The sequence below is a fragment of the Manacus candei genome, unplaced genomic scaffold (assembly GCF_025592945.1).
Source record: "Manacus candei isolate 608988 ecotype Guabito, Panama unplaced genomic scaffold, ASM2559294v1 h1tg000011l, whole genome shotgun sequence".
Classification (NCBI taxonomy): domain Eukaryota; kingdom Metazoa; phylum Chordata; class Aves; order Passeriformes; family Pipridae; genus Manacus; species Manacus candei.
Genome location: NW_026138059.1, coordinates 4,102,360 through 4,115,195, shown reverse-complemented (window position 1 = coordinate 4,115,195; position 12,836 = coordinate 4,102,360). Strand labels below are relative to the sequence as shown.

Here is a 12,836-nt window from a genome sequence, read left to right as displayed (position 1 = left end):
CAAATTAATTAGCTTCGGTGCCCATATTAACATGGTAGGTGGTTTTTAAAATCATAGACCTTTCCCACATAGAGGTTTGCAGCATAGGTTCTAAAGATATTCGCAAAGAAAACAGAATTAAGAAAGGTAAAATTGGGACAAGTGAAAAGAATTGGAAGCGATGAAGGCAACTGACACTCAAATTAACTGACAACATTCTGAACTTACAAATGGTTCAGGTCTGTAATCAAGAAGCTGCAACTTTCACAGAAATGCTTTTTCTCACAACTAATCCATAGGTTTAATAGGGAAGGCAAACAACTGATTGCATGAGCTAGGCTCCTTTCTCCCTCCCAGTGTGCTGTGTGCAGGCAGGGACCACCTGGCAGGACAGCCTTGCTGGCTGCAGCCTTCCATCAAGGAACTGAATATTTCAGAAGCCAAGTACATGAAAAAACCGTACAAACGGACCAACAGACAAAAAACATTCTGCTTTCAAAAAATACAAATGTAATAATCCTAACTTGAGTCTCCTCCTGTCATTTTATGGCATAATAAGGAATTAGTACACACCAGCTTGATCTAAACTTCTAAACTTTTAGTAAATTCATTAGGGTGCCATACCAGTGCACTGCAGGGGGGGATCATTGATACTTGCTGCTGCCTCACTCTCCCAACCTTCCTCTTCTCAATTGTCTTCTGTCCCAGAAACAGCTTTGATTTTGGACACACCTTAAAACTATCTAAAGTCACTGAACTATCGTTAGGATTCATCCTGTGACCAACATTTTACCTTTTAGTCAAGGGCACAATAAAATTTTAATTCTCATAATAAAATTACCATTTTCATTAGTACTGTGGCTTGACTAAAAGCAGGTTTTAGAAGACCACAGGCAGAATCTGATATGTGAGCACAGACAAAAATAGATGGAGAAATTAAGTAATATTTCCCTCCTAGATACAAGAGGAAAAAAAGGGAGGCTCTGAGAAGAAAATTCTGGACAGTTATGTCCAATATTTTAATAATTGAATAATTTTCTTTATTGCTAAAATTGTTCATTAGAGACTAATCATTATAAAACACTCTATTTAAAGCCAAAGTGCCTTAATTCTGAAAGACATAGAAATTGTAACAGCTTTTTATATCCAAATGTCTTTCCTAGCTTAGGATACCAGAAGCATCAAATCTGCAATATTCCCAGAACATGCTGATTTGGATTTTTAATAATTATATGCTCAATTCCATCCTTCTATAATCAGTATTTTGCTACCAGACTATAAAATTGATCCTCACTATATATTAAGAGGCAGATGACTCATCTTAACAGATTATATTCTGTGTTCGTTGCCATGGCAGTCTGGTGTATCTTACTGGAAAATCCTGACTCAGGCATAGAAGAAAGAATCAAGCCATAGTTTTGCATTTTGACATAACAGAAGACACTGACATGCTGTGGGAAAAAGAAGAGGAGAAAAGAAAAGGACAGTCCTGCCCTTTCCACTCCTTTCTCATCTCTGTGGCCCTGCAAACTCAGTACTGCTTGATGTGGCATAAACCTTCACGAGTTGGTGAGGTAGCTGACCCCAGTTAAAACTATTCTAAGAATTAGTTTTAAGCTGAATCGAGTCAGGGAACTAATCACTGAGCACGCACGCAAACAGCTGCCACAGCGTAAGAGTGACAGAGAGCAAAGAGAACAGAAATGAAACCACAGTATCAGCCTAAAGTCAGAAGCTGTTAGTGAGGTACAGCCAGCCCCTGAGCAGCAAAGTACAGCTAAAGGCACAGTAAAGACTCAATGATAATCTTATTAGCAGACTAAATTACTACTTACCAACCAACATCTCAAAAAGGAACACCCCTACAGACCACCAGTCACATTCCCGTCCATAGTAACCATCACCCCCCTGCGACTTCAGGACTTCGGGCGATATGTAGTCGGGGGTTCCCACGGCTGTGTCGCAGCGCACCATTCCTGTCTGCGCAACAGAGGAACACAGACAGCTCAGTCCAAAATACTTCCGAGTCTTTAAACAATTAATCTACTAGGAGAGCAGAAAACATTACAAAATATAGCCTAAAATATTTGTTTGACGAGTATGTTTGAAAGACTACTTTTTTATTCAAAAACAATATGGACTGAAATGACATTGTCTGGTAATGTGGTCACCCCCTGCCTACTTCATAGTGATTTCTCTTGACTACCTCTTTCCAAAATTGACCAATTTTATTATTTTTACCATTGGTTTCAATATGAAGCTACACACCATATCAGACTGCTCCTTATCTCATTGAATTCAGGGACAAACTTTAGAATCATTTTGACAAGTTAGGAATTCTAGGCCCTACATTGCAGATACATAACAATTTTGTCCAATTCAGACAATAAATCAAGTTTGAGGTAAATTTTTATAGTTACACCTTGTTTATTAATTACAGATGCGAAGCAGACTAAAAGGAAAAGCTATTTTTAAAGAATAGGAAAGCTCTTTTTCGTTTTTTTTTTTAATTAACGTAATGCCACAGTTGTATTAATGGAATGATTCCTCATCCCCTTTGCTTCATGCTGAGAGACTGAAAATGCAGGGGCTAAGTGACGCAGAAGCATCAACCAGATCTGCCAGCATTCTAGTTCAGAGTTATAAGCCTTGTTTCCTTTAGTCAAATTCACTGTATTCACTCCTCAGAGACCAGATGGATGAATGAAACGAAATTCTGGATGAAGTTAGAGAAGTACCAAAAATACACTCATCTTTTATTCTGTTTCTAAATCTGAAATCTCAGTCATCTTACAAAGTTCTTCATGCATTTTGCCATCAGCATGAACAGCAATGTGTATTATTTACGAATATTGATATAGAATATTAGTAGCAATAACTAAAGTCAAAATACATATTTAAAGAAAGTAAGAGAAACATTTTGCTTTAGGAACTGTACTGATGTGTAAAACTCACACACCACATTGTAATATTCCTTTTCATACACAATATGAACTGTCAAAAGCTTTTATTTCTGTACTAAACCAGAACACAGAGAGTCATGAACCAGCAGGTAAAAACTAAAGGGATGACTAAATACTGTAGAGACATACTGCCTGTCCTCCTGGCAAATGCCTATCATCTTCTACAACTCTATGCTAAAGCTGAAACCTGAAGAGGTTTTAACTTCTCAGTTACAGAATGAAGAGCAGGTTAACTTTTGCCTTCTATACTATGGATGAGATAGCACATAAGCTATTCATCCCTGGGATAAGAAAATGAAGTTAATACTTTTCAGAAGACCTAATGCATTCATGGGTCAAAAAAACCCATAAACACATTTTAACAGTGGAAATAAACTGAAGCCCAAAGGCTCCAAAAATCTAAAGTTAAGAGCGTTCAAAAATGGATCTGGCACATGGCAGGAACAACTATTTGAATATGCTGCTTGTAACAGCACTTGTGCACTAACCTACATGTCTTCTCTGAAGCTTAAGCCTCTCTTTGTTTTGAGCTCAGGAGGAATTGCTCTAGGGTTATGTAATTCTGCTCATCTGGTAAGACTGTGGCATCTTAATGAGGCCTTCAACACTGGCGTGTGTCTATCTCTTCCTTATCCAAATGCAAAATTACAAGGAAAAGTCTGAATTTTTGCTCAGTCAAGACTGGTTGAAGCCACCCAAATCTCTCCCCAGGTAAGGAGATACTTTAAAAACAAAGTAAACAAAACAGTTCTGAAAGAAGATTTTCTGAACATTGCCTTGACACCTAAGCACTTAATAACACACCATTTCCCACCCCTCTATAATTAATACACCAAAGCAAGGACACTTTTTAATATGTTACAGGTGTTGATATTTTATGAAGTCTTAAGCAAACAAAGCAAAGGCTGTGCCAAAACCAGCCAACCCCAAATCTGGCTGGTATGTAGCAACAAGGAAAGTTCTTTGCAATGACATTACAGATGCTAAAGAACTCCAAGTAATAACACCTTAAGTTTTCAGATGAGACGCCAAAGAACTGAACAGTAAAACAAACAACTATTTCTACAGCAAAAAGGGCCCTGCTTCCTAACACCAGTTTTCAACAGACCATACCACTTTGAAGCACATGGAGCTGGTTGTACTTACTCCCCATGAAACTCTCTACCTTCTGTCTCAGGAACTAATCTAAAAGTGCATTCACAGATCACAGAACAATCTGGCTTGGAAGGGACCTTGAAAGATCATCTGACCCAATGTGTTGTGGGAAAAATGGCCTATATAAGATTATGTAGCACCTTGACCAACTGCATCACAAAAAAATCCAGCAATGGGGGATTCTATCATGTCCCTGTGAAGGCTGGACCATTATCATCTGCATATACTATTCCCAGATTTCTGTTCCTCTCATTTACACACTTGTTCTTTCAAAGAACTTGAGTGTTGCTCTGTATGTATTTCTAAGCACTGGATACCTTTAATATCACCATCAGACTCGCTTCTATGATCTCTGGCATCAAAGGCAAGTAAACAGGGATGTCCTCTTTGTGCAATATACGGCACCCTGGCAGTCCCCACACTCTGAAGAGACCTAAAGGATGCTGTTTTCTCTGGCCAACTCATTACTCCTGTGTTTCAAATACTAAGCTTCTGGTTTATGCCTGAGCAGCACACTTACTATAACAGTTCTCAGTTTCAGGCCAGTGATTTACCCGAAACTTCCCTCATCACCTCAAAAGATCAAGGTGGATCTCAGAACCCGTCTCCTGCAGCTCTGTGAGTGATGCACAGTGCACAGTTTTAAAAAATAGGCTGTCCAGGAGACACAGCATGTCACAGTTCGTGACAACTTGGCAGTGAGGCTGCAGTGTTTCCCAGCATCGTTCAGTGTTATTGTATTGCTGAAGGAAAAGCAATTCAGGTTTCATCTTCAGGATGATCTCCATCAGACCTGAAGGACTTGCTGTCTTGAACCAAGGCAAACAGTCAGGCTTTTACTTCCTCATTAAATTCCTTCCCGTAAAAAGAGCTGGAGAGTGCTTGTGCGAAAATATTAGGATAGCATATATTAGGTGCTAACACAGCACACAGGCTAGTGCAGTGTGCTGCAGACAATGGACTGAAAAAAGAAGGATCCAGTAGGGTCTTGGATAAGCTTCAATGAGAAAGAAGTTGAGTTCTAAAAACAGGAACACACTGCTTCTTTCAACGAAACTGCCTGAGCCAAGGTAAAAATCCCAAATGGCAAATATGCCTTCTTTTGGTCACATCTGTTTTCAACAGGTAGCCTCTAAACCTGTGCTCTTCTGAAAGCTCAGTTGGCAAGGACAGTGCCATGTACCGAGCCTGGAAACACTGGCCCTACCATACCTATTGAAGCCAACTACTGTCTAGTTTCTTACATAAAACCTGAAGATTAGACACCTGGTGAAACCTGCCCTGATCGACCTTACCAGACCTAAATACCTAAAGGGAACCACAATTTCTACTGAACCTCTGAGGCCAACTCCATTCTTTATACAGTAATAGAAATACTCACCTTATTGCAGATTTTAAAAAAGGCAACAAATCAAAAAAAACCAAACCACCCAACACCACAAACCCTCAAATCATGACAACTGAGTTATATAAACAGAAGAGTTCCTTTTATGCTGGAAAAGATCACTAAAACACTTAGCAGCAACTCTTTTCACATAGTGATAAGGAGGAATTCTAGTGCAACTGTCAGGTTTGGCCTGGCAGACTTAAGTGAACACTGACTTCAATTCCACACCAAAGGTCAGAAAAATCTCTAACCAAATTGCAGTAGAATTTTCCTGGGCTATTGGCAGCATAAGGAAGATACCAATGTCCACAACTGCTAAAAGAAATCCAGATCCAAAAAATAAAAAAGTATTGGGTAAGCTATATTTTCTAGAAATCAGTCTGCCAACACCAATATTATATTTACACAGCTGGGATGTGTTCGTGTTTTGTACGAAGTAGCATGAGATTTGGAGACAATCCAGAATCTCTCAACTTCTAAAGCTTCCTGTAAAAAAAATTTTTGCCATTCCACTGAGTCTGAGAAACATGAAGAACTTAAAATGTAATCTGTTAAAAAATTAATTTCTTTAGCAGATTACTGGTCCATTGATGATGCCCAGTCTAAACTGGAGCTCACTGTAATTCTTTATGAGAAACATGCAAGCATTTCTGACATTTACAGTATCATCATCCACATTTTAGTATTCCATTCTTTTAACAACAGCAGCGAAAAGGAAAATGGAAAGCAAGGCCTAGGTCCACCATTTCTGGGATCTCTAAAATAGCATAGAGAATCCCTCTTTCATTTTAGATTTATATTATTAACTTTTTGCTGCTTTTTAATTGTCTCTTCAGATAACAACAGATTCCCTTAAGATCTACGGTCTATTGACTCAAAACAAAGTTAATTTTTTAAGGACTGAATTAAGAGACCAAGTACTACTTTCAATTTTTTCAATTAAAGTAAATGCTGTCCCCTAGAATACAGGCAAGTAAATCATCGAAGTGGAGATGAATATTCTCTCTGCCTTTAGAGTAACAATAGTTATTAAATTATCAGCAAAACTAAATAGACTGAATTTCAATAAACAGCTGTGGTTGTACAATGAAGTTAATATATTAGCATGTGAAAAAAAACCAACCTAATCAGAGACAGTACTTCTAGATACAGCTGAGAAGACATTAATTTAATGATGCAAATGCAAATTAAGTAGGTTGCAGAGACTATATCAAGCACCTTCAAAACAATACACAGAAAAATCTAAACCACTAAAGCAAGTAAGCTTAACAGGGTAACCCTTGCCAATATTAATACAGAAACCTTTCAAAGGCCAGGCAAATCATTACACACATTCATATACAGGGATTTTTTAGAATCTGTTAGAATTTTTCACAGGAAGAATACATTCTGTAATTTACAGCCTAACACTGTTTGTCAGGGAAGATTTTAAGAATGCAAACTTCAAAGGTAGATTTGTTTTTAAGTCACCTTTGATAACATAAAGTATTACATCATGTTAAAAATATTCTTATGCAATCTCATTAGAAAAATGTATTTGACTGTAATAAAATCTGGACAATTATAATGCATGACATCTTGACAAATATCTAACAAATTCTGATGAATATATCACATACCACTGCTGCCCTACTGCAACCTCATTTGAATGACCACTAGAGGATGCTATGAGAACAATGAGACACAGGAAAACACATGGACTGTATTTTGCCTGTAAAATAATTTCATTTACAGAAAAATGTCAGCCTATGAACTGTTCCAAGGTTATTAATGTTGAAACTACGAGTTATCTCATAAGCTTTTCAGACATTTGGCAAAAAAAAAATGAACTTCAAAAATTCATAAACACACATGCTTTCAGAAATAACGAAAAGTAAGTTTACATCCTTCTTCTGTGTGACAGAACAGTTTATTATAAAAAAATTACACTATTTAGAGCACTCATATTTAAAACTAGGAGACAAGAAACAGCTTTCTAACCAGGTACACCATTTGATGAACATTCTTTTGTGTATTATAATTCGTAAGAAAATAACCCTAGAATTACAGTTTTATATATAATAAATTATTCAGTTGCGTACTTACTTCATCCATTTTCATACAAGTGCCAAAATCTGCCAGCTTCAGATGCCCATGTTTATCTAAAAGCATATTGTCAGGCTTCACATCTCTGTGTATCAAGCCCATGGAGTGAATTGCATCAAGAGCAAGAACAACTTCGGCTGTGTAGAACTTGGCCCATTTCTCAGGCACATCGTAATTGCTCATAAGGTTTACAAGATCTCCACCTGGCATGTATTCCATTACCATGTACAAGTACTTGTCATCTTGAAAGGCACAAAATAGCTGCAACATTAATAGAAAAGAAAGAAAAAAATGCAATTACTTTTCAGAGACATCTAGTAAAAAGAATAAAGCCCCTTATCTTGAAATTTTGTTAAACCTGAGAATATCCTGTCAAAACTTATGTAAGTAACTTTACTTTTTACATTCAGACAATCTACATTTTCTATTATGACAGTACCTTGAAATTTACTGAACTTCAAAATCCCTTCATCTTCATTTTAAAGAAAGTGATAAAAGACTTCCTGATTTTTTTTCATAATATAGGTTTATATATATATATACATATATATATATATATATATACACATATATATATATCTCCATATATCTTGGCATTAAAAAGTATCACTGAGTCAAAATGCAAAGTATCAAATCTGAGAAAGGGAGTATCACATAATGATTTGAAAATACCTAAACAGTGAGCAACTCAGACTATTTCTAAATTGTGTGTATTATAAACTCCTTAACTCTGTACTTGTTCACAAAGTCACCACTGATTTTGTCCTAAATCAACATATATTGAAATAAGAAAGAAAACCAAAATGTTACTGAAGACAACTATAACACAATACAAAGAAATTATCCTTAACAATAAAATACTGATCTGGCATAGGTTGCAGTCAGTATGTTTTCTACTGGCATGATAATGAAAATAAGTTATCTCTTTAAAACATATTTCAGACCTAAAGTGCTGAAAGTTTTAGAGATCTCACTCAGCAATCACCAAGTCCGAAAATAGCCCAAGCCATCAAAAGCATTACTATCAAATGTTCAAAGGCTGGTGTGAAAAAGTCTCTGAAAGTCTCACCTTATTTCTCAGGGAATACTGCTCCTTTACCTTAAAATCTAAAATTATTCACATCTTTAAATTACACACACAAAATTTAAAGAGAACTGAAAATAGGATATATGGAAAGGAGGAAGGGAAAATAAGGGAATCCATGGAGGATGAGGAACCATGTAAGGCAGGTATGTTATTATGGAGATTTGACTTTTAGATTAAAATTAACTGTATAATTAGCGACAGAAGACCTAGATTAGAAATATATATTTCAATACATACATATTGCACTGTATTTGTTTTCACAAATGGATAATATATGCATTATATAGTAAGATAATGCACTTGGTCATCAAAGTCTAAATTAAAATCCAAAATAGTCTCTGTATTCTCACATGTAAATATATTAATATTACACAATAATAAATAACAGCACTATGCCTTTATACAGCACTTTCATTATTGCCCTCAAGGGATTTAATTTAAAAAAAATAAATTAAAATTATCTAGGGCTCTGGTATCATTTGTTTTTCATATTAAAAACAAGACACAGAGAAGCAGTGTGATCTGTCCCAGTTTCTAACTCAGAACAGGAGCTACATTTTCTTCAAACCAGCTCGATGTCCTGTCCCACTGGACCACATTACCTAAATATATCACACTAATACAGTTTACCAGAGAAGGCACACTTGCAACTACACTTTTGTTCATTTGCTATTTGCACATACAGACATACATTTATATCCTGCTTGTGACACTTTCCTTTGAAAATCCATGTCATGCATGGATTTTCTCGTTCCTTTCAACTGCATGTGAAAAATAAAAATAATTCCCGACAACTGCTGTTACTAGAACAAAGAACTAAATAAAAAAAATATCTATTTGGTTAAGTATTTCTGCTGAATATAGGTAAGGGCACAGAACATGCTCGAAGAACAAATCAAGTAAATAAAAAACCTTGTAAAACATTTCTTGCATGAAGTTATGAAGAATATATGGAAAGCTTCAGGTCAGTCTTATTAAATACACAGAGGCATGGCAATATACATGAGAGCACTTAGATGTATTAGTTATTTAACAAAATTAGGTACTAACAGTTTCTCCAAGCACCAAATGCTTTCACTACCCATTTGATTAACTGGTGCAATTCACCGGTTACAACAAATGGCAATATGCAGTACTGATTCCTCCCAAAGGCATAATTCACATTACAACACTGTGATGATACATCTCAGGAGACAGCTGCCAGCAATGGTGCTCAAGACAACTGAAGAAGCCAACTCTCCATTACTTGGATTTTACTTCCAAGCTCAGGTGCTCTAACTGACCACCAAACAGAAGATGGTTTCAGCAAACCACTGCTCTGGTCTTGCAGGATACTGGGGTGCACACTCACCCATAGACCAAACTGCTGATGAAAAGACAGTGACTGTTTAAATCACTCTTAATACTAACTGCCTGTGATCAACTGACTGTATCAGAAGAAAAGACTGGAAAAAAATATTGACATTTGTTTCTACATTTCTGTACAGAATTTTTCTTAGTTGGAAAGATAAATTCCAAAATAATTATTCCAAATAATTATATTGGTATTTCAAAAGTCTGTTTCGTTCTGTTTTATGATGCATTTGTGGTGACTAAAATGTAAATTTATCTATTTTCTAACACAGTCAAATACTCAAACATCAGTGAAATTGCTGTAAAAATGTATTTTTAAAAAGAAAACTGTGATTTGAGTTTAGGTGTCAATTCAAAACCAGCTCAAGACTGGAAAATATTTATTACATCATCGTTATTATTACTGTTGTTGTTATTATTATTATTTTACTCTTACATATCTTCCTTACCTGAACCACCCACGGACTGTTGGCGAAGGCCATGATATCTCTTTCTTCCCAGAAAAAGGCTGAATCTGATCTCTTGATCATTTCAAATTTACTAAGTAGCTTCATTGCATAAACTTTCTGTGTCATTTTATGGCGAACCTGTTCGTTGAGAAAGAAGAGAATCAACTTTTTTTAAATGCCTCATTAAAAACCTGAACACCAGCACAATATATTTCTGCTATATGCAAACTGCCTTCTGGGATGTGATGCCTCCAGGTCTTCATACACCTGATTTTCTACACAGTAAGGATTTGAGAACTTCCAAACCTGGAAAGAAAAGCTTAACAGCCACTCAAAAAAACCACCATAGCAGGGGTGGAACAAGAAGGATGCCCTGGGAAGGAAGATATGCCAGAGACTGGACAAGGGCTGCAGCTGCCACTGCAATCGCAGCAGAGGAGCCACTGGGCCATGAGCAGAAGCTCTTTGGAGGAGCCTGTTTCTTTGAAGATGCAGCAACACAAGCATATAATAAAGAAAAAAACCTCCAAAAAAACCCAACGCAAAACTCAGAATGAGAAAAGTACCACCTTTCTCTAAAGACCTGGACTGCTCTTAACATTTTCTCAGTGAAGGTGCCTACTTCAAATCACCCAGAACACTAAAAAGATAAAATGACTGTTCACAGAAAAAAAAGGAAATGCTATTCCCCCATCAAAAGTTAGATCACGTAAGGAGAAATAAAGTCCGTGTTTGTATTTTCTTATTCTGAACACTGTCTAGCCATTTAAGTCATTCATGTTAGAAATTCTGCAAGCAGTTGGCTTCAGCCTCTGCCAATTTTTATTTTGCACCAGGTAAAGATTGCTCCTATTTCTTTCTTTTCCTAAATAGTTCTTAAACTCACTTTAAATGGTGCAAAATTAGTAACATAAACCTTATTGGAAAATTGGAATTAAAACTTCTATGAAAAAATATGAAAATATTTTGGAAAACTTCATCTGAATGCAAACATGAAACCAAATCCTTAAATTACACACTGCAGTCATTACTCTGCTAATTAAACAATATGAGACTTATGCTGCTTTATGAAACAACTACTAAAGCACCAGGTTTTTAACATTCTTGAGTGTTCCTTACAGAAATCAAGGTGAGAAGTATTCAGCTGTAAAATGTCTGAGTCAGCAGAAAAAAATAAATTAACTGCACCTTAACGTTTTGCATATTTTCTTCCCGTTAAAATAAAAAATTCAGAGGACTAATTTCTGAAATCAATTTGTGAAATTTGTGAAATGCACCAGAAATAGAAGTTATGATTTTCTGGTGCATTTAAAACTCTCACATTTAGAAAACTAAAGCAGATCTCCTGACCTTAGTTTTGCACTAGTTTAATTACGCTACTTGAAAGAACAGAAGCTTTTTCTGAACAGCTGTAAATGTTTCAGGTCCACTATATCTGCAGTGCAAAGCTTCAGAGAGGCATCTATTTGGTCTACAAATCTGGGAGTCTCCTGCTGCAGAGGAGCAGTAGAAAATAATATTGCTGAAGGAATAGAAGTATCAGTGCAGGGGGTAATCTTGGAAAGAGTGAGAACATGAATAGAAACAGGATTATTTAAGAACTTACTTGAAATTGGGGCTTTTTGCTTTCAAGATATAGATGCAGAGGTTTTAGTTTAACACTAACCAACAACCTTCTGTATAGTTAGACCAAAAAACCTCCAGCCTAACACCAGAACAGAAACAGGATATCTACCTTTATTAACAACTCTATAAGCACATTTTAAGATATCAACAATTAGTCAGTTAGTGAGGGTGTCCTAAAAAAGGATTTTGAAAATTAACTCCTTCCCATTTACTAATCCCACATGGGACTATTTACAAAGATTTGGTGGTACACCACAAACTATACTCCACAAAGTAGAGCTCTTGTAATCCTGCCCAAAACCAGAAGAAACACAAAGACCAGAAACCACAAAAAGATACTGTTTAATTGAAGATGCATTTTCTGTGAAAGTTCATGTAAAGTTCTGCAATGTATTTAGTAGTTTACAGTTCCTAAGGTTGGTGTGTACTCTTGCATAGGTGTAGTTAGTGTAGCTGCCTTCCTTTAAAAGAACACCTGTCTCCCACTACTTTGGGAAAAAAATTGTTGAAAATTAGCACAGCCTGAAACAAGCTCATGCACAGGAGAGGCAAAGTAAACAGGGTGGGGAGACCCAAAATCACAGCCTGTGCACCTCTCTAAAGTAGTGCCAATAGCTTATTAGTTGGTTAAATTACTTCTGGAGAAAATTTCAAGATAGGTTCTTTCTCTGTACAAAAATCAAGGAACCAAAGCAATAACTGGTATGGCACACCCAGAGACTGAGTGTGTCTTGGCACACCTTGCAGGGGAA

At 36.4% G+C, this 12,836-nt stretch overlaps 1 protein-coding gene across 2 annotated transcripts in view; it reads right to left on the bottom strand.

Annotated features, from left to right (window-relative positions):
* The window catches only part of ROCK2 (Rho associated coiled-coil containing protein kinase 2), a 107,169-nt gene that overhangs the window by 38,551 nt on the left and 55,782 nt on the right, over window positions 1–12,836 (bottom strand). For both annotated transcript variants that reach the window (XM_051778256.1, XM_051778257.1), the window contains exons 4-6: window positions 10,459–10,596; window positions 7,570–7,830; window positions 1,815–1,959 (exon numbers count right to left, since the gene is read on the bottom strand). In XM_051778256.1, the coding sequence (XP_051634216.1) occupies window positions 1,815–1,959; window positions 7,570–7,830; window positions 10,459–10,596 (544 nt within the window). The remainder of the gene's footprint in view (window positions 1–1,814; window positions 1,960–7,569; window positions 7,831–10,458; window positions 10,597–12,836) is intronic.